This window comes from Mytilus trossulus, chromosome 8 (genome assembly GCF_036588685.1).
Source record: "Mytilus trossulus isolate FHL-02 chromosome 8, PNRI_Mtr1.1.1.hap1, whole genome shotgun sequence".
Taxonomy (NCBI): domain Eukaryota; kingdom Metazoa; phylum Mollusca; class Bivalvia; order Mytilida; family Mytilidae; genus Mytilus; species Mytilus trossulus.
This window is the reverse complement of record NC_086380.1, coordinates 30,512,640-30,532,598: the sequence shown is the minus strand read 5'-3', so window position 1 is coordinate 30,532,598 and position 19,959 is coordinate 30,512,640. Positions and strand designations below refer to the sequence as shown.

General features: G+C 32.4%; 3 protein-coding genes across 3 annotated transcripts; all 3 read right to left on the bottom strand.

The window, feature by feature from the left end:
• Positions 1 to 1,041: 1,041 nt before the first annotated feature.
• Positions 1,042 to 2,728, bottom strand: LOC134681818 (leucine-rich repeat-containing G-protein coupled receptor 5-like). Its single transcript, XM_063541456.1, has one exon. The coding sequence runs from the start codon at positions 2,722 to 2,724 to the stop codon at positions 1,180 to 1,182; it is 1,545 nt and encodes a 514-aa protein (XP_063397526.1). The 5' UTR covers positions 2,725 to 2,728; the 3' UTR covers positions 1,042 to 1,179.
• A 4,083-nt stretch (positions 2,729 to 6,811) lies between these two features.
• Positions 6,812 to 9,308, bottom strand: LOC134680799 (toll-like receptor 2). The gene has a single exon (XM_063540033.1). The coding sequence runs from the start codon at positions 9,259 to 9,261 to the stop codon at positions 7,123 to 7,125; it is 2,139 nt and encodes a 712-aa protein (XP_063396103.1). The 5' UTR covers positions 9,262 to 9,308; the 3' UTR covers positions 6,812 to 7,122.
• A 7,893-nt stretch (positions 9,309 to 17,201) lies between these two features.
• On the bottom strand, positions 17,202 to 18,371 carry LOC134727565 (toll-like receptor 2). The gene has a single exon (XM_063591946.1). It carries the CDS (start codon positions 18,369 to 18,371, stop codon positions 17,202 to 17,204), a length of 1,170 nt encoding a protein of 389 aa, XP_063448016.1.
• Between the last annotated feature and the right edge of the window lie 1,588 nt (positions 18,372 to 19,959).

The window sequence follows — 19,959 nt, the reverse complement described above, 5'->3', positions numbered from 1 at the left end:
CAGATTTAAAAAGAGTACTGAAAGGATACTTTTGAATGACAATACAACCGAACGGAAACCAACTGGAATAAAAAGGTATTTCAAACAAATACGCCTCTCATAAACAATTTTAATGAAATGAGCAGATCTGGGATTTTTTAAATTGCTAAAGTAACTCTATGTTACTAATTACAAATTCCAAAATAATTGAAATAAATGTGTAACTTAGCTTCTTTGAAAGTAATGAAATTCCTTTTACAATGTAATTATTCACTACTTTTCATACCATTGAAGTATTTGATTGACTGTTTAAAGATATGCATTGTTTCTCTGATGTTCACATGTAAACTGGTCTTTATTTTATTTCATTACGTGTGTCCTTCGGTTTAAATCTAGGTAAATATCCCACTTTTATGACAGTTGTTTATAGTTCCCTTTTATTGACAACAAGTGTAAGCATCTCAAACAGACATTATTAGATAATATGGCAATAAGTCAAACCCGTGTTAACAGCATCACAGACATACAACACAATTGAAATCCAACAAATATACAAAAAAAAACTTCTTTTTTTTTTTAGAAAATAGACGTTGGTGGAATATTCAATGGTTTGTGTATGTCTTTAACTACAGCAGTCCAGAACAACTTCTCGCCAAAACCTTCCTTGTATGACAAATAAGGCGTTGTGTCGAGTAATGCCTTTAGTGGAGTTATCATGTGTTTTGAATCAATCTGTTGGTACATAACTAAAACCAAAACCTCTTTTCCCTGTCGGCGCCTCCGCTCTTGTACAAGGTCAATCTCCCATTGACACCATTCGCTTTTAGCAAAGTTATTGGACAAAACAACTATGATCTTCCAACTTTTCGCCAAATAGTTACCGATATTGTTGATGATTGTGTCCCCAGCATCGAAATCTCTTAGATGCACACAAATATTAAGGTTACAATGTTCTAGTTGTTTAAGTAGAACTCCATGGACCCATAAGCGATCGGCATCGCAATAAACAACGAACGCGTCATACTCAAAATCATCAGACGATTCAAGACGACAGTACCCATGTTTTATACGTTGTTTTAAACGGAACAAGTACAGTGCATTCTTGAAATTTATCTGACATTTGAAAGTCATTATGACACAGAAAAGCAAAATCAAAACACACGAACATCCAGTTATTATAATCAAATAGACAATGCTTAATTAATTACACTCAGCAATTGTTGGAAAGTAATCTGCGAGACGGGTGAATCGTAGATGTTCCGGAAAGTAGCAAGTATAACGACTCGGCCATTTTTTCTGCATTTTGGTGGATAAATTTGTCATTCGAATTGTGTCTAAAAACCATTTAATTTCACACGTACATCGATATTGATTACCAGATAATTCTAGTACTTCTAAAGATTTTAACAAGCTTGCTGGAAACGACGTTTCGTTTATAACGTGGATATTGTTTCCACCTAGATACAATTCACGCAAGGAAGGCAAATTTTCGAACAGTGATTTGTCCCATAGTTCTATCTCATTTCCTTGTAAATTCAATGATTTGATGTTCGGCATTGATCGCAATATTTCTTCGGGGATTGCTGATATAAATGACGAAATTAAAGTAAGTTTTTGAATATTCCGTGTAGATGAAAAAAGTTCTTGTACTATATCATAATCATTCATATAGTTTTGAGATAAATCTAATTCTGTTAAATTTGGTATAGTTTGAAAAATTGTTCGCGGATTAAAACGCTTTTTCTTAAATTTGCTTTCACTATATTGGAAATGATTCGAGTACAAATGGAGCACCTGTAATGAAGAACTATTAAATGCGTATGGAGCAATCTGTTTCAGCTGTTGATTAACTCCCATGGCAAGTTTTCTCAAATTATGTAGTAATGCGAAAATATTATTATCCAGTCTTCGAAAACGATTCCCATCCATTATAAGGTCCTTTAAACTGTTTAGGCATTTGAAAGACTCTTTGTTAATTGTCCTTATGGCATTGTATGCAAGTGACAAATATTGCAGATGCGGAACAAAAGATTCATCGCTGGTTTTGCAAAAGTTTGGTATCGAGTAAATGTTATTATTCGATAGATCCAGGTACTCAGTTGTCCTAAGACCTATTACGTCGACATTCACAATTTCGTTGTATGTAACTTGCAATTTCTTTAGATTACAAATGGGTGAGAAAACACTTGAATTTAGTGTATTGAATAAATTGTATCTAAGCGACACAGTCAAGTTAGCTCCTGATAAATATTTAAACATGTCATTCGGAAGTTCATTCCAATTGTTGTTCTCTAATCCCAACTTTTGAATGGTTGTAATAGTCAAACTGAGGAACGAAAATTTTAACGATGTTTTATTCAAAAACCTCTCTCCTGTTATATTTAGCTCAGCAATGTACTTAAAATCATGAAATGCATCAGCTTGAATAATCTCAATTGAATTATTATCAAAACATAATGTCGTGAGGTTGATTGACGAAATATTCCTAAAACTACGGCGATTGATCAGCGTAAGAATATTATTATTTAATATCAATATATTGATTGTTGGTGGCAACTTCGGTATAAAGTTCAAACCAAAGCATTTTGCTCTAACTTCTGTACACTTACATTGTCCACATGGTATTTTGTTTGCACAGCAGAAGGCAATATAGCCAACGATAAAACTGAATAAACTGTAAACAAGTTTTAGTTGTAAATTTGACATTTTTACACTGCAAAGTGTCATATTACAATGAAAAGACATCTAAAAACAAAATTTCCTGGGGTATTATTATCTTAAATACTTCCTTAACACTTTAGTTTATATATATATATACATATTTATCAAATTGAATGGTGAAAATTTACCACTTGATAATTACGTATATCCTTCAACGCTTTGAGATATTTACTTGCGTACCATCTATATCATGGCAACATATTCATTTGAATATTCATTTGACACTCGTCTAGCACTTGAATATTTCACCAAACCCAAACAATGCATGTAAATAAATGTCTGTATAACAACCCAAGAAAACTTATCGCTATTTGTCCGTCATTACTGGATATCACACAGGTTCCCGTAAAATGTTGACGACACAATACAAAATATCTGACACCGCAATGCAAAAGTGTGATTGTTCTTTAGAAAATGAAACGCAATACATGAACCTAAGACCGCTGACTGCCGGGTCACCAAAAGATTGTTGCTGAGTTTGTGTTTGCATTTGAATTGAAATAATTGACTGTGAATAGAAGAAGCCAGTTAAATGTATATAATTACAGCTTCTATTTAAATAGTTATTTTAAAGCTCGACTATTTTATTTATTACTTAGGTATGTAGTTTAATACATAATTTTCCCGATTATAACCCTTTGGAAAATCCTAATTTCTACTAACCGGATGATTTATGCAAATTGCACAAACCTATCGCAATATAAATTATCACATAAGCAACACGACGGGTGCAACATGTGGAGCAGGATCTGCTTACCCTTCCGGAGCACTTGAGATCACCCCTAGTTATGGTAGGGTTCGTGTTGTTTATTCTTTAGTTTTCTATGTTGTGTCATGTGTACTATTGTTTGTCTTTTTGTCTTCTTCATTTTTAGCCATGGCTGTGTCAGTTTGTTTTAGATTTATGAGTTTGACTGTCCATTTGGTATCTTTCGTCCCTCTTTTATGCACTCAGTTTGCTTTATAATCTAGAATTCTGGATGCATTTATTTTATCTATCATATCTTTATATTTTGTTCACATGGTAGATGTTGTTTGCGATGAAACCTGTGGCACGAATTGGTTTGGACCTCTTGTGAAGAGATTTATAAAAATATAGAGTACTGTAAACCAACTTATTTTTGCGGATACTTTATTTCACGTTTATACCCAACTAGTCAACTTCACGGCGATTTAATTTCCGGATTTTTTTATTAACTTAATGTAGTTTGATAGGGAAAGATCTAATTATTTAATTTCGCGACGATTTAATTTCGCGTTATTTTTCTACTCACGAAAGTCGCGAAATAAATCGCTCGCGAAATTTAGTTGGTTTACTTTATCTTGTCATTTAAAATACTTATTTCTTAATTGCAACTCGGAAAACATTCTGATTTCAAATTTAAAGTTCTTTTCTTTGTTTAAGTATTGCATGCGACATGATTTACTTTTATTAAAACAAGGAGGTCACTTAACCTCTGGATCCTTTTCGTCATCAAATGTGACTGACTGATAAGTAGGTAGTTAATATGAATGAAAAAAAACCTAACTAAAACTGAAATTTTAATCTTACATAGATTTAAAAAAAAAGTTGCTTTCTTTAGAAAAAGAAACGCAATACATGAACCTAAGACCGCTGACTGCCGGGTCACCTAAAGATTGTTCCTGAGTTTGTGTTTGCATTTGAATTGAAATAATTGACTGTGAATAGAAGGAGCCAGTTAAAAGTATTTATATTTACAGCGTCTATTTAAATAGTTATTTTAAAGCTCGACTATTTTATTTATTACTTATTAATGTACATAATTTTTCCAATTATAACCCTATGGAAAATCCTAATTTCTACTAACCGGATGATTTATGCAAATTGCACAAACCTATCGCAATATAAATTATCACATAAGCAACACGACGGGTGCAACATGTGGAGCAGGATCTGCTTACCCTTCCGGATCACTTGAGATCACCCCTAGTTTTTGGTAGGGTTCGTGTTGTTTATTCTTTAGTTTTCTATGTTGTGTCATGTGTACTATTGTTTGTCTTTTTGTCTTCTTCATTTTTAGCCATGGCTTTGTCATTTTGTTTTAGATATATGAGTTTGACTGTCCATTTGGTATCTTTCGTCCTCTTTTATGCACTCAGTTTGCTTTATAATCTAGAATTCTGGATGCATTTATTTTATCTATCATATCTTTACATTTTGTTCACATGGTAGATGTTGTTTGCGATGAAACCTGTGGCATGCAATTGGTTGGGACCTCTTGTGAAGAGACTTATAAAAATATAGAGTATCTTGTCATTTAAAATACTTATTTCTTAATTGCAACTCGGAAAACATTCTGATTTCAATCATTGTTAATTTTCAGAAACATAAATACAGTATATATTGTATATATATTTCTTTGAATCGAATTGAATTAACTAAATTTGATAATAATATTATCTTTCTGTTTTCTGATCTAATATTAATATTTTAACCAGAATGTTCTCTCTCGTAAGTCTATGATGAAATACACAGTATCCCGTGGTTCAATCCTCAAACATAATTAGTTAACATGTTATCGAGACAACATACACTACCACGATATAATTGACCTAGATACACACAATGTACAGTGGTCGTTTTAAAACAAATATAATTGCATCGTCAAGGGCCATCAAGGGAACTCAGCAAAGACTTGATAACGACCTGTTAAGACCTGTATATATGACCGAAAACTTTCGAGACGTTCCGAGAAATTTATTCTGACGTCCGGCCGAGAGATATCGAGTGGCCCATAGACAAATACAAAACTCGTCAATATATAAGCATGAACCCCTCAGGGGGTTCATGCAAAAAATACGTTTGACCATGCAAATATAAGAATTAACACTTTAAGCGACAGAAAAATGAACTAAACGTGCCGCTTTAATTACGACTGATAACCTTAAAATCAATCATGCATGCAATTTTACCAGACTCAACAGGGTAAGCGTTAAAATCCCGCGGGGGTAGAATCTATCCTGTCGGGTATAACGGTGCCGACAGCACTTGCCAGATCATACCCTGTTCTAACCAACATTTAAACACTTTCACTTTGTTTGAAAAAAACACCGCATGAAAAAGCGACCCTGTTCTAACTAGCTGGCACGAAAAAGGGACCCTGTGCAAACCAACAGGGCATGAAAAAGCAACACTGTTTTGCAACACACTCATACCACTAAAAAATATAGAAAGTACTCCCCCCCCCTCCCCGGGATAAAATATCAAATATTTAAAAAAATGTGGTAAAATTTCAATGAGACAACTATCTATAAGAGACCAAAATAGAACATCAATTACAATTAAACTATCATCAACATGGGTCGCCGTACGGCCTTCAACAATGAGCAAAGGCCATACCGCATAGTCGGCTATAAAATGGCCCCGAAATGACAATGTAACACAATCAGTTAAAACAGAAAACTAACAGAGTCCGTATACGTAAGTTGCGCGCCAGAGGAACGTTAGGCAAGCGTTAAACGCGCGTTTTTGTACTCCGAAATGCAAAGGTATACGCTTTGGTAAACGCTTTTACCCCATGAATTTTTTTTGGGGCATAATGCCGGCGTCACACATTGGCGTAAAGACCGACGTGCGCCAAACGTATGTAGAGAAAATTGACAGTCAGTTTACTCTAGTTACACGCCAGAGGAACGCTAAGCAATCGTTAAACGCGCGTTGCATAAGTTTGAAGTACGTCGAAATACAAAGTAATACGCTTGGTGAACGCTACAACTCGAGGATATTTTTAAGCAGCATATAAATTTTCATTCAGCTCAAGCGTGTGTCTATCGTATACCTGTACGCTACAAGCGCGTTTAACGCGCTACAGATAAGTTTGAGACACGTTTAGGGCACGTTGCATACGCTTCGAGATCGTTCGACTTTAATTTAAACGTATGCGGTTGTGTTTGTACAATCACTGTCAGTTTCTTATTCTTATACAACAAAAGTAATATAAAAAAAATCATTTTTATTAAACAATTATCTAAAATGTAATGCCAAACAAGCATTTGGGTTTACGATTACATTTCTTTTTTTTTTTTTAAAGAAAGCAACTTGTTCTTACATGTTATCAATTTAACAATGTAGAACTTTAGTTTTTTTGAATATTTTCTTTGTCTGTATCAAAATTTGTCATATTTTAAATAGTTTAATACATAACATAAAACAAACAGTTTTTAGAACCAATATGGTCCTGCATTATATCGTTGCGTTGGGTTTTTTTTTGCAGGGACCTTCTATATAGTATAGAAAGTCCCTGCGCTGTGTCATGTTTTTCTCAGATTAATAATGCCGTTAAGATCTTTCCGTTAGATCCGTGAAATATGTTAATTTGCGGTTGTATGTACAAAAAAGCAAAATTGCTGGGCTGTAATAAAAGGAAAAAAAACAGAAACATATTGCATCGATTCTATTATTTAGAAAATAGATATTGGAGGTATATCCAAAGGTTTGTTTATGTCTTTAACAACGGCAGTCCAGAACAAAGACTCCCCAAACCCTTCCTTACAAGACAAATATGGCGTTGTGTCCAGTAATGTCTTTAGTGGAGTAATCATGTGTTTTGAATCAATCTGTTGGTACATGATTAATATCAAAACCTCTTTTCCCTGTCGGCGCCTCCGCTCTTGAACAAGATCAATCTCCCATTGACACCATTCGCTTTTAGCAAAGTTATTAGACAAAACAACGATAATCTTCCAACTCTTCTCCATATATTTTCCAATATTGTTAAGGACTGGCTCTCCGACATCAAAATCCCTATGATGAACACAAACATTAAGGTTGGAACTTTCTAGATGTTTAAGCAAAACGCCATGGACCCATAGGCGATCGGCATCGCAATAAACAACGAACGCGTCAAACTCGTAATCATCTGCCGATTCAAGACTGAAGTACCCACGTTTCATTCGTTGCTTTAAACGAAATAAATACAGTGCATTCTTAAAATTTATCTGACATTGGAATGTCATTATGACAAAGAAAAGCAAAATCAAAACAGACGAACATGCCGTTATTATTATCAGGTAGACAATGCTAAAAGAATTACACTCTGCAATTGTTGGAAAATAATCTGCAAGAAGGGTTAATCGTAGATGTTCCGGATAGTAGCAAGTGTAACGACTCGGCCAATTTTCCCGCATTTTTGTTGAAAAATTCGTTGATCGAATTTTGTCTAAAAACCATTTCATTTCACATGTACATCGATATTGATTACCGGATAATTCTAGTACTTTTAAAGATTTTAATAGATTCGATGGAAACGACGTTTCGTTAATAACGTGAATATTGTTCCCATCAAGATACAGTTCGCGTATGGATGACAAATTATCGAAGAGGGATTCGTTCCATCTTTCTATCTCATTTCCTTGTAAATTCAACGATTCGATGTTAGGCATATTTCGTAATAATTCTTCTGGAATTGTCGTTATATCTGACGAAGCTAAAGTAAGTTTATGAATATTCCGTGTTGATGCAAATAGTTCTCGTACAATTGCATACTCATTTAAATAGTTATGAGATAAATCCACTTCTTTCAAATTTGGTATAGTTTGAAAAATCGTTTGCGGATTAAATCGTTCTTCCTTATATTTTTTCTTACTATATCGAAAGTTATTCCGGTACAGATGTAGTATCTGCAATGACGAACTGTTAAATGCAAACGGAGCAATGTTTTTCAATTGCTGATTATCACCTATGACAAGTTTCATCAAATTATTTAGAAATGCGAAGACATTATTATCCAAGTTTCGTAAACGATTTCCATCCATTATTAGATAATTTAAATTATCCAGGCATTTAAAAGATTCTTTAGAAATTTTCCTTATAGCATTGTATGCAAGTGACAAGTATTTCAGTTGCGGAACAAAAGTTTCATCGCTGCTATTACAAAAATTGGGTATTGCATATATATTATTATTTGATAAATCCAGAAAACCAGTTGTCATAAGACCGTTAAAATTGACATACACAATTTCGTTTTCTTCAACCTGCAATTTTCTTAGGTTTGCTATTGGTAGAAATACACTTGAATTTAGTTTATGGAACAGATTGTTTTTAAGCGACATAACGATTTTAGCTCCTTCCAAATGATAAAACATGTCATTCGGAAGTCCATACCAATCATTTTTCTCTAAATACAAACTTCGAATAGTTCCAATAGTCAAACTTTGAAACGAAGATTTCAACGATGTAATGTTTAATAACTTCTCAGTTATTATTCTAAGCTCGGCAATATTTTTAAAATCATAAAACGCATCATCTTGAATTATCTCCATTGAATTATTCTCTAACCACAATGTCTTGAGGTTGATCGAAGAAATATTCCTAAAACTACTCCGATTGATCACCGTAAGAATGTTATTTTTCAATATCAATTTAGTAATTGTTGGTGGTAGCTTCGGGATATAATTCAAACCAGTGCAGGTTGCTATTGTTTTTGTACACATGCATTCATCATTTAGTCCACTTGGTTTTGCTTTCGCACAGCAGAAAACATTACATACAACGGCTAAGCAAAGTAAAATGCACACATAGGTAAACTTTAAATTCGACATTTTCAAACTTCAAAGTGATAGATTACAAAAAAAATGACACTGAAACAAAAAAATACTTCCCGGTATATTAGTATGTTGAAAAACTTCCTTGATTCTCCAGTTTTTTTATATACCTGTTATAGTTGATCTCTTGATAATTACGTGCATGTTTCAACTCGATATGCACTTGCTAACCTATATTTCAATTTAAATATTTATTTGACAGTTTTCTAACAATGAAATTCTATAACCAAACCCGCTATTTTAAACATACTTCTTTGGTTTGCCAAAAAAGCACTATGACACAAAACAATTATAAACTGGCAGAAAGTATATATTTCTTTAATTCAAAACTGTTGAATGGTTTGGTGACCTTGCCTTTCGTAAGCCCAGTCTATAAACCTCATAAAAAATATGATTTTCTTATATTGACTTTATATTGTATATATATGTCATATATGTATCCGTGTGATCGTTTTGCATTCAAATTGGACTTTAACTTCTTTTATTAACCAACTAAGTACATCACTGGCAGAAATAAATGTTGATTATAAATCTGTGTTTAATACAGACAAACTGGACATTAATACAGGGCTATTACACAAAAAAAAACAGGGCGGCTGGGCCAGTACAGAAAAAACAGGGCCGTTACAGAAAAACAGTGTTATTATCAAATATAAAAATTTAACACGGCCGCCGATTTTCAAAACAGATCGGCTCGAAAAAAAAAGTCATCATAATTTTATTCTGTAAAATACGTCAAAGCAATGGTTTTCTTGAGATCAATATTTTTGAAATAGACTATAAATTTCAAAAATAGTAGACAGTACATCAAGTTATCAGCAACACATACACTTTTGTTCAGTTGGTTAATAAATGTACTAAGACATGGGTGTTTTTATAATGGCCCTGTTATATTTGTCTTCGGTCAGTAATAATAGCCTCGGATGTCTGTACATACTTCTTCGACCATTATTACAGACCTTGGACATATAACAGGGCCATTATAAAAACACCAATTCATTAATACTATAGTATTAATTTGAATTGAAGGAGATCATAAATGAGCATAATGTATACTTGACTGATGTAGCAAAACTATAATTATCGAATTTCCATGACGGTTATATTTATATAGGATAGTTAAAATAAAAGATTTCCAAATGTGATTTTTTTTTGGGCTTAAAATGTTTTGTATAAGGAAATTGAGATAACAGAAAATTGGAAGAATACATATTTCTCACGGAAGTAAATAAAAAAAATCATTATTCAATTTAAAGTGGGATAAAAATAGTCACAATCAACAAAAAAATGTTTGAACACTTAAAATGACTCTTTTTGTGGAATTTTTCTCTCATATCTATAATTATCATGTATTGAAGAAAAAACACCTGTAAACAGTATGCAAAAAGCCTAGGATGTATTTATCAACAAGTGATTTTCCCTTGTTCGAATTTTTTTTTAAAGTATTTCAAATGTTAAATCAATTGGCTACATTTAGGATTTATAAACAGATTGAAATAACATTGATAGGTCGCAATATTTTCTCATATTATTTTGCGATACAACTTTTTATTTAATTGTGTAAACCCAATTCAACAATTCAAAATGATATAGTACATATAACGAATGAACGTAGCATCAACTGTAAAAATTTGTGAACAACTTCACGTCGTCGTCAACGCGGGCACATATGGCCTTGTAAATTCAAATTCCGAACTTAATAAATAAAGTACCATAAAACCAAACCCGTACTATTACTAAAATGTTTTCTTATGTCCCACTTCCACCAAACATCAAAATTTAAAATAATTTTGTACTGTTGTGGAACTGTATTTCAAATACGTCATACAAATATCAGACGAGGAAACCCGAATTTAAAACGAAATGATAGAAATTGAATATGGGAACGAGGAATGTGTCAGAGAGACAACAACCCGAACAGAGAGCGGTAAACAGCCAAAGATCACCAATCGATCTTAAACTTAGAGAGAAAATCCTGCACTAGCAGGCGGGCTTCAGATGACCTCTCTTAAAATAATAATGTATACTTGCTCAGAGAAAATAGAAACAGCTATTAAAACGCAAATTATTTTGAGAAAATATGATGCAAATTATAAAAAAATGTTTTTTTTAAGATAAAGCATATTTTCATGGTCTAGATACATACGTTTGGCCACTCTAGTAAAATGAATTGTACAGAGAAAATGTTTCCCACATATTAGTTTAGTCATAGTTTGAGACTCTCTCTTGTTTTCCACGTTTCTAAAATGATTACTCAAATGATTCCACAGTCCTGACGATAAGAGAAATAGTTTCACCATCATTATTCAATAGAAATTACATATCAAGTGAATATTTGGCGCAATGAAATTAAAGTGTAGCACCATATGTATAATCTCTGCAAATATCGTGTTTATTTTTCAGAACTCAGACAGCTGATTTAAGAAAAGAGATTTTTGTGTAATACTTGCACAATTACAGTTTTTTCAATAAATCAACAACAGCTGACCAAAACATCAGTCAGTGGGAAGAGTAGCTCATCGGTTGACCAAAGTATGAGTGGGACAGGGAACCCAACAGAAAAGAAAATGTCTCAAAACCAGACACCATCCGTACAGTCAGTAGAATCATCTCATGAGTTATGCACTTCGACTGAATACACTGATAGTCAAAAGTCTGTTATTTCTTTATCTACCACCTCTATCTCCCAAACAAACAGTCAGACATCAGTCATCTCTTTATCAACAGAACTATCTGAAGATGACATGTTTAACAATGTCAGTACAGAACCGTCGGATTCAGATTCAAGCACAGCCAACACTCCAAATCAGTTCCTTCATCTAAAAAATTTTATCCATCTGTTGTAAGATATTGCCAAGGACTGACTGTTCTTACTGGAAGTTCCAATAAAACATCGTCCACGGTGATTGATATTCAAATCTTAATGACTGATGGCAGTGATCAACGATTATTACCAGAAAATATGCCAACATATTTTAATGATTCGAAGAGTTCACTTGAATCTGAGCAAAATCAACCTGCCTATGTCCTGTTAAAGTCAAACAAGGTCATATGTATTCTAATCGACAAAATACAGCCTGGTCAATACATTCTAAAAAGGTTTTGTAAGAAGGTCAAAGTCATGCACGAGAAGGTGGTTACTGATAAAGATTTTAAAAATGTTACTGTAAGTAAAGCAATTATTTTAAAGTATAGTGGACCTGTTACCGATGATTATCAGGGAGATTCACAGATTTTGATACTGGGATCTTTTCACAAGCAAGCATTAAAATTTAAAATGATATCCACACATCAGTCATTATCCACAAAACTTGCATTGCTTGAACAAGACGAAACACAGACACTACTTGAACAGACAAGTCCGGCAAAACATGACCAGATTTTTCTACAGATGATCAACAACGCTGTAAAACAAATGAAAACTGTCACAACAAAGAAAAGCAGAAAACAGAAACCTAAATCGGACATGAATGGCAATTTGGATGGATTTGAAAATGACTTGAATGAACCAGTGAAAAAGAAACCTAAATTCCAACTGAGGATTGTTCTAAAGAACAAAGGAAATAGTCTGAAGAAATCTAAAACTAATTTAAGTCAGGACAATCACTGATTGTGCGGTAATAAGTCTGTGATAATAGGCAAGAATTGACTTTGCTTGTTAAATAGACCAAGGAACATCGAAAAATCGTGCAGTCATATAAAACTAATTTAAGCCAGGAAAATCAGTGATATACAGTGGTGGTAACAATACTTTGGTAATAGACAAGAATTGACTTTGCTTGTAAAAAAGAGCAAGGAACATACAATACTCGTGCAGAAGTCTTAAATTAATTAAAAACAGGAAGTCAGTGATCTACATTGGTGGTAACAAGACTGTGATTATAGACAAGAATTGACTTCGCTTGTTAAACAGAACACGGCACATAAAAAGTTCTTACATCTGATGAAGTAATGTTATGGTCAGCAATATGACTTATGTGATATTATTTCTTTTATTAATTTCTGAAGTCTTTCCATTGTCATTTTTTATTTATTTTAATATGCGACATTTACCTTATTGATATATCTTAAAGTTTTACATACAGTATCAAATGGTTTTTTTTACTTATATCGATGGTCTATCTTTATTCTCTATATTTCTATGCCTATTTTTCTCTTTTAAAAATCCTCGTCTATGCTCTCAATAAATTGACTAGTTGTGGTGGCACCAATATTTTGCATGTTTGTCAAATTTAAATTGAATTTAACAGAATTTTTCTCAATATTGTTAAAAAAATTAAATCGCATTTTAGTCAAAAATGACAAAATCGCAACTCGAAATACACACAATAATTTCTGAATATAAGTAACACATTTGTTTTCCTGTCAATTAGGAATGATATTTTCAAAAGTTTTAATATAAAGAGTTTTCTGATTGATGCGCGGTTTATTTCAAATATGTAATTAAGAGATATCAGATCAATGCCTGCTGTAAAAATTAGAACAATTTCATCAATATATGGGTTGTATTGAAAATTGGTATAAACCGACACGAATGCAATTGTTTATCCTTGCAAGTGAAACATTTCTTCTAGGAGAGATACTAAGAGAGATTATTTTACCAGCATTTATACAATAAGTCAGTTATTGTTAAGTAAAACTTGAGAAATATGTTTTTTTTCACCAATAAAGTCAGGTATGTGAAACTTTATTTTGCCTTTAAGTGACACACTATGATAAATATTATCGTATACGCTTACTTAATGTCATGTTTTCTGTGTATAATTTTGGTATTATACACTTTCAAGGTTTTAAAGAGGTCATAATTCATACATTTCGAGATGTAATCTTTACTAAGGTGCAATTGATTTTGCTTCGCATTCTTTTTTTTCTTGATTCTAATTTTCAGGAAAGCTTTTTCTCTTTTATAGATTTACTCCTTTTATTTGGGTGTCGTAGAGTAGGAAAGTAATTTCAAAATCTACTCAAACCGACATGTACACTGCATATAAATCATTGCTTTGATGTCTGGAAACGAAAACATATAATTTTGATGGAATAAAGCCTTATATATACAGAAAGTGCTATAGATATTTGTAATTTCTTAAAACTAATTTTGTAATTAACTGTACATGTTATTTCTTTTATCACAAAGTGAAAATACAAACTCTTATTTCATTACTGGTTGCAATATTTTAGGCGAACAATACAGACTTATGCAATGTTGTCTGGCGCCAAGGAAGATAACTCATGTTTGACTCGGATGTAAACCAAAGAAGTTGATCTTCAAAGATGATCTGATGTAGTTTTTAGTATAATAAGAAATATAGTTGTTTTCGTTATCACCTATTTCTTTTGTTGTTATGTTTGACAATAAAATTGTATACAAATACATGTTTGTTAGATTTCTAAAAGCAATGGAATGAAGGTAATATAATTATATCAGACACTGCAGAAAATTTCTTGTATCTTAGGAAAAATTCTTTCTTGGTAAGTTTTCATTTAAACGGTAGAATTGCATAAACTACAAGAAACAAAGAGAATAAGGAAAGAATAATATTGAAGGAATGGCTTAATATTTTTTTTCTGTCTATGCAGAAATAACATTTAAATGTGGTACACACTGAATAATCCGAGTAGTTGGTTATTTCAAAGTGTGCTCCAAATTTATTTCGAATAGGCAAAAAAAAACCATTACAGTCATTCCTACAATATTATCCTTTCCGTCATTTATGATAATTCAATTTTTTATTCTTTTAAAACTGTCCCGGGCACTCCGGCTTCCTCCACCAATAAAAACTGAACGCCAAGAAATAGTCTAAAAACGTTGCTTAAAAGTAGTGTTAAAACACCATTTATCAAATTAAATCAATTTAAAACTGGAGTAAATCAAGCGAAACTTTGATGACGTCACAATCACATGAAAAAAAGTATGTCTATGAGAAAATAAGCTAAGCAACGTCAGCCAATTATAGACGACGCATTACATCCAAAATTAAATTATTAAATCATAATACAACCGAAAGGAAACCAACGGGAAAACAAATAAGCCTTTTATAGAATTATTTAATGAAATGAGCTAGTATTATTCAAATTGCTATAGTAATTATATGTAACTAATTACAAATTCCAAAATAATTGAAACAATGTGTAATTAAGCTTCTTGGGAAGAAATGAATTACATTTTTTTTTCATATATATTATATATATCTTTATTCTGTTAAACCTTTGCAATTACAATGGTTTACAGACACTACATGACATCAATAGTACAGACGTAAATAATACATGAATACACAGATCAAAATATGTACACTATATTTACAATTATACTGATAGTATTTAGCCAGGAGGGCACACATGGGAATTTATAAATGTAATGAAACTACACAGCTTTCTCAATTTAGATTTTATATTTAAATTCATAATTTTCTTAAGCATAATTACATTTCGACGATTTACATATTTTTTTATCGATACATTCGTTTCTTTTTACTGACATCTCTGTGCACATCAAAATATGATGATACTCATCTCCAAGATCTTTGGAGTTACATAGTTTACAAATTCGTCTATCTCTCTGAATATTTGTCCATCTCCCTACCTCAATGGGTAAATTATCACGAAATTCTAGAATATCAAAATAGTTCTCAAACCCAAAAGTATTCCTTAAAAATTCGATAATTTAATGTCTTCGAACATGCTTGCACATTTGAAAACCATGTTTGTTGAAACTGATGTATTAGGAATGTTCTGATTGTATTCTTTATCCATGCACATGTCACTAATACATATTGTGATAACCATACAAAAGATAATCACGTCTCATTAAAAATGAATTCAACATGGTTTAACCAACTAAACTTTTATTTGACAGCTTAAACAGTAGTTTCTGAATTCAAATTGTCACTGATAATTTAGTCTGTTTACAACATACTAATTTCACCCAAAATGATACCATACGAACTTTGATATCTAAATTGATGGGATATCGTCCAAGTTCACCATATATTACACAATTTGGGGTAGAAGACTTTAGGTGCAGAAGAAGCTTGCAGAATTTTTATTGAACTCTCTCCAGAATTTCGTTATTCCCTAACCCCAAAATTTCACAACCGTACACGAAGACCGGTTTCACTAAATTGTCAAATAATATTTTTTTGAAATGCAAATATTCAATACTTTTCAAAACATTAAAATATTTGAATGACAGTTTAAAAATATTCATTGTTTCCCTGATGTACTCACAAATGTGCACTGTTCTTTAATTATCTAATGAAGTATGCCCTTGGTTTTAAAGATAGGTAAAAGTAAAAACACAAAAATACTTAACTCTGAGTGAAATTCAAAAAGGAAAATCAAAAATCAAAAGGCAAAATCAAAAGTCCAAACACATCAAACTAATGGATAACAACTGTCATATCCCTGACTTGGTACAGGCATTTTCTAATGTAGAAAGTGGTGGAATGAACCTGGTTTTATAGCTAGCTTAGCCTCTCGCTTTTATGACAGTCGCACCAAATTCCACTACATTGTCAACGATGCATGAACAAAACAAACATACTCAAAGAGTAAAAATGTCAAAAATAGGGGTATAAACATCCCACTTGTTTGACAGTTGTTTATAATTCTGTTATATTGACAAAAATTGGTAGCAATTCAAACAGACATGATAAGTTAATGGGGCAATCATTTGGACCAATAAGCCAAAAAAGTGTAAACAACAGCACATGTATACAACAAATCTGACAATAAAAATTCAAAAAAATATATACATACAAGTTTGACCAAGACGCAGAAATAAACCACCAATTTAGATATAAATAAAAGATACATAAATACAATATTTGAGGATAGCTCTTGAAACGTGTTTTAGAAAACTAAGAGCGTTTTTGTGCTCATATAACTCGTTTTCTGACTACAAAACAAAAACGCTAATTATGTATTCATTTATGTTTTTAGAAAATAGAAGTTGGTGGAATATTCAAAGGTTTGTGTATGTCTTTAACTACAGCAGTCCAGAACAAATTCTCGCCAAACCCTTCTTTATATGACAAATAAGGCGTTGTATCGAGTAATGTCTTTAGTGGGGTAATCATGTGTTTTGAATCAATCTGTTGGTACATTACTAAAACCAAAACCTCTTTTCCCTGTCGGCGCCTCCGCTCTTGTACAAGGTCAATCTCCCATTGACACCATTCGCTTTTAGCAAAGTTATTAGACAAAACAACTATGATCTTCCAACTTTTCGACATATATTTTCCAATGTTGTTGATGATTGTGTCTCCGACATCAAAATCCCTATGATGTACACAAATATTAAGATGAAAATTTTCCAATTGTTTCAGTAGAACGCCATGGACCCATAGGCGATCGGCATCGCAATAAACAACGAACGCGTCAAACTCGTAATCATCTGCCGATTCAAGACTAAAGTTCCCACTTTTCATGCGTTTCTTCAAACGAATCAGATAAAGCGCATTTTTAAAGTTTATCTGGCAATTGAAGGTCATTAGGACACAGAAAAGCAGAATTAATACAGACGAACATGCAGCTATTATTATTATTGACACAATGTTCAAAGGATAACATTCTGCTGTCGTTGGAAAATAATCTGCAAGTAGGTTTTTTTTAAGATTATCTGGATAATGGCATATGTAATACTTTGGCCAATTTTTGCGCATTTTACTTGATAAATTTGTTGATCGAATTGTATCTAAAAACCATTTTATCTCACATGTGCACCGATATGAATTACCGGATAATTCTAGTACGTCTAACGATTTTAATAATTGTGTTGGGAAAGAATTTTGGTTTATAACATGAATATTGTTTCCGTCAAGATACAACTCGCGCATGGAAGACACGTTTTCGAAGATTGATGCCTTCAACAGTTCCAGTTCATTCCCATGTAATGTCAACAATTCAATATTTGGCATTTTTTGCAAAAATCCATCTGGGATTTTTTTTATACCTGTCGATGCTAGATAAAGTTTTCGTATATTCCGTGTCGATAAAAAAAGTTTTTTCAGTATCTCAAAATCCATTAAATGGTTGTTAGATAAATCCAGTTCTTTCAGATTTGGAATAGTTCGAAAAATATTTAACGGATCGAATGTTTTATTCATTTGTCTTCTACCAAAGCGGAATTGGTTTCGTTGCAAACGTAGAATCTGTAACGATGAACTATTGAATGCATACGGAGAAATGTGTTTTAGCTGCTGGTTAACACCGATTGAAAGTCTTCTGATACCATTTAATAATCCAAAAACATTATCACCCAAGCTTCGAATACGGTTTCCATCAAGATTAAGATCCTCTAAATTGCCTAAACATCTAAAGGATTCTTTAGAAAATTTCCGTATACTATTGTATGCAAGTGACAAGTATTTCAACTTCGGGACAAGTGTTTCACCGGTGTTTTTACAAAAAATAGGTATTGAATAAATGTTATTATTTGATAAATCCAGATATTCAGTTGAGCTAAGACCATTTAGATCGACAAATACAATTTCATTTCCTTCAATAAGTAGTGTCTGTAGGTTCCTAATTGGTAGAAAAACACTTGAATTTAGTTCTGTCAATAAATTGTCTTTAAGCGACATGAAAATTTTAGCTTTTGGTAAAAATTCGAACATGTCCTGCGGAAGTTTATTCCAGCCGTTGTTCTCAAAACACAACTTTTTAATCGGGGTAACAGGCAAACTCTTGAATGAATATTTCAATGCTGTTTTATTCAATAGCTTCTCGTTCGTTATATTTAGTTCGGTTAAAACTTTGAAATCATAAAATGCATCTTCTTGAACTGTTTCAATTGAATTGTTCTCAAACCATAGTGTCTTGAGTTTGATTGAAGAAATGTTCCTAAATGCAGTCTTATTAATCAACGTCAGAGTGTTATTTTTCAATGTTAATTTTGTTATGTTTCGTGGTAACGACGGAATATAATGAAAATTACAACAGGTGGCATTTTCCCCTTTAAATATGCATTCTTTGTGTTTTCCACATCGTATTCCTTTCGTTAGGCAGAAAACATTATATCCATATGTCATGCACAGTATAATCCAACTACATTTTATCATGGCAACAGACATCTGAACACTTTTAAAATGTGCTATTTTAAAACAGAAAGAACGTCGAAACCAGAGAAATATTTCCTAATGTGTCATTATGCTAAAAAAAACTTCCTTAATATACTAAGTTTAGATAAATTTGGCCTTACAACTGTTTTGATTCGTTCGTCTATGATGAGTCATGTGTATCACAAGCGTGGTACCTTTGGTGAGTTTTTTATACACAGTTTAATCTGATGCTTGATTAATTTTTTTTTTTACAAAATCCATCCAGAGTGGCATAGCATTATCAGAACGATGCAACACCTATCATGTGTATTTCACTGCTTATAAAGAAACCAAAGATAAGAATTTCAACATATCCAAGTTTATATAATTTGACAAAAGTAATAATGGATGAAGTGATGTAACAAGTAAACCTAATTATTCATGCAATTGATGAACCCATTAAAAATGGACAACATAATTGATACCACTGAGAAAAGTCGCTTCTGTTAATCAATTCAACCGTAGAATATAAGTCTGTAACATTAACGGAGAATAAAAGAATTTAATTCGGTTATTTCTATTCTCATATATGCGTTTTGATGGTTCAACTATAAATCTGGGTTTCTTTCTGCATCTAAGATTTCGATATAATCAC

Excerpts from the sequence above, each read along its gene's own strand:
- LOC134727565 (XM_063591946.1), bottom strand. The coding sequence starts at position 18,371 with ATGAATAAAACATTCGATCCGTTAAATATTTTTCGAACTATTCCAAAT.
- LOC134681818 (XM_063541456.1), bottom strand. The coding sequence starts at position 2,724 with ATGTCTTTTCATTGTAATATGACACTTTGCAGTGTAAAAATGTCAAAT.
- LOC134680799 (XM_063540033.1), bottom strand. The coding sequence starts at position 9,261 with ATGTCGAATTTAAAGTTTACCTATGTGTGCATTTTACTTTGCTTAGCC.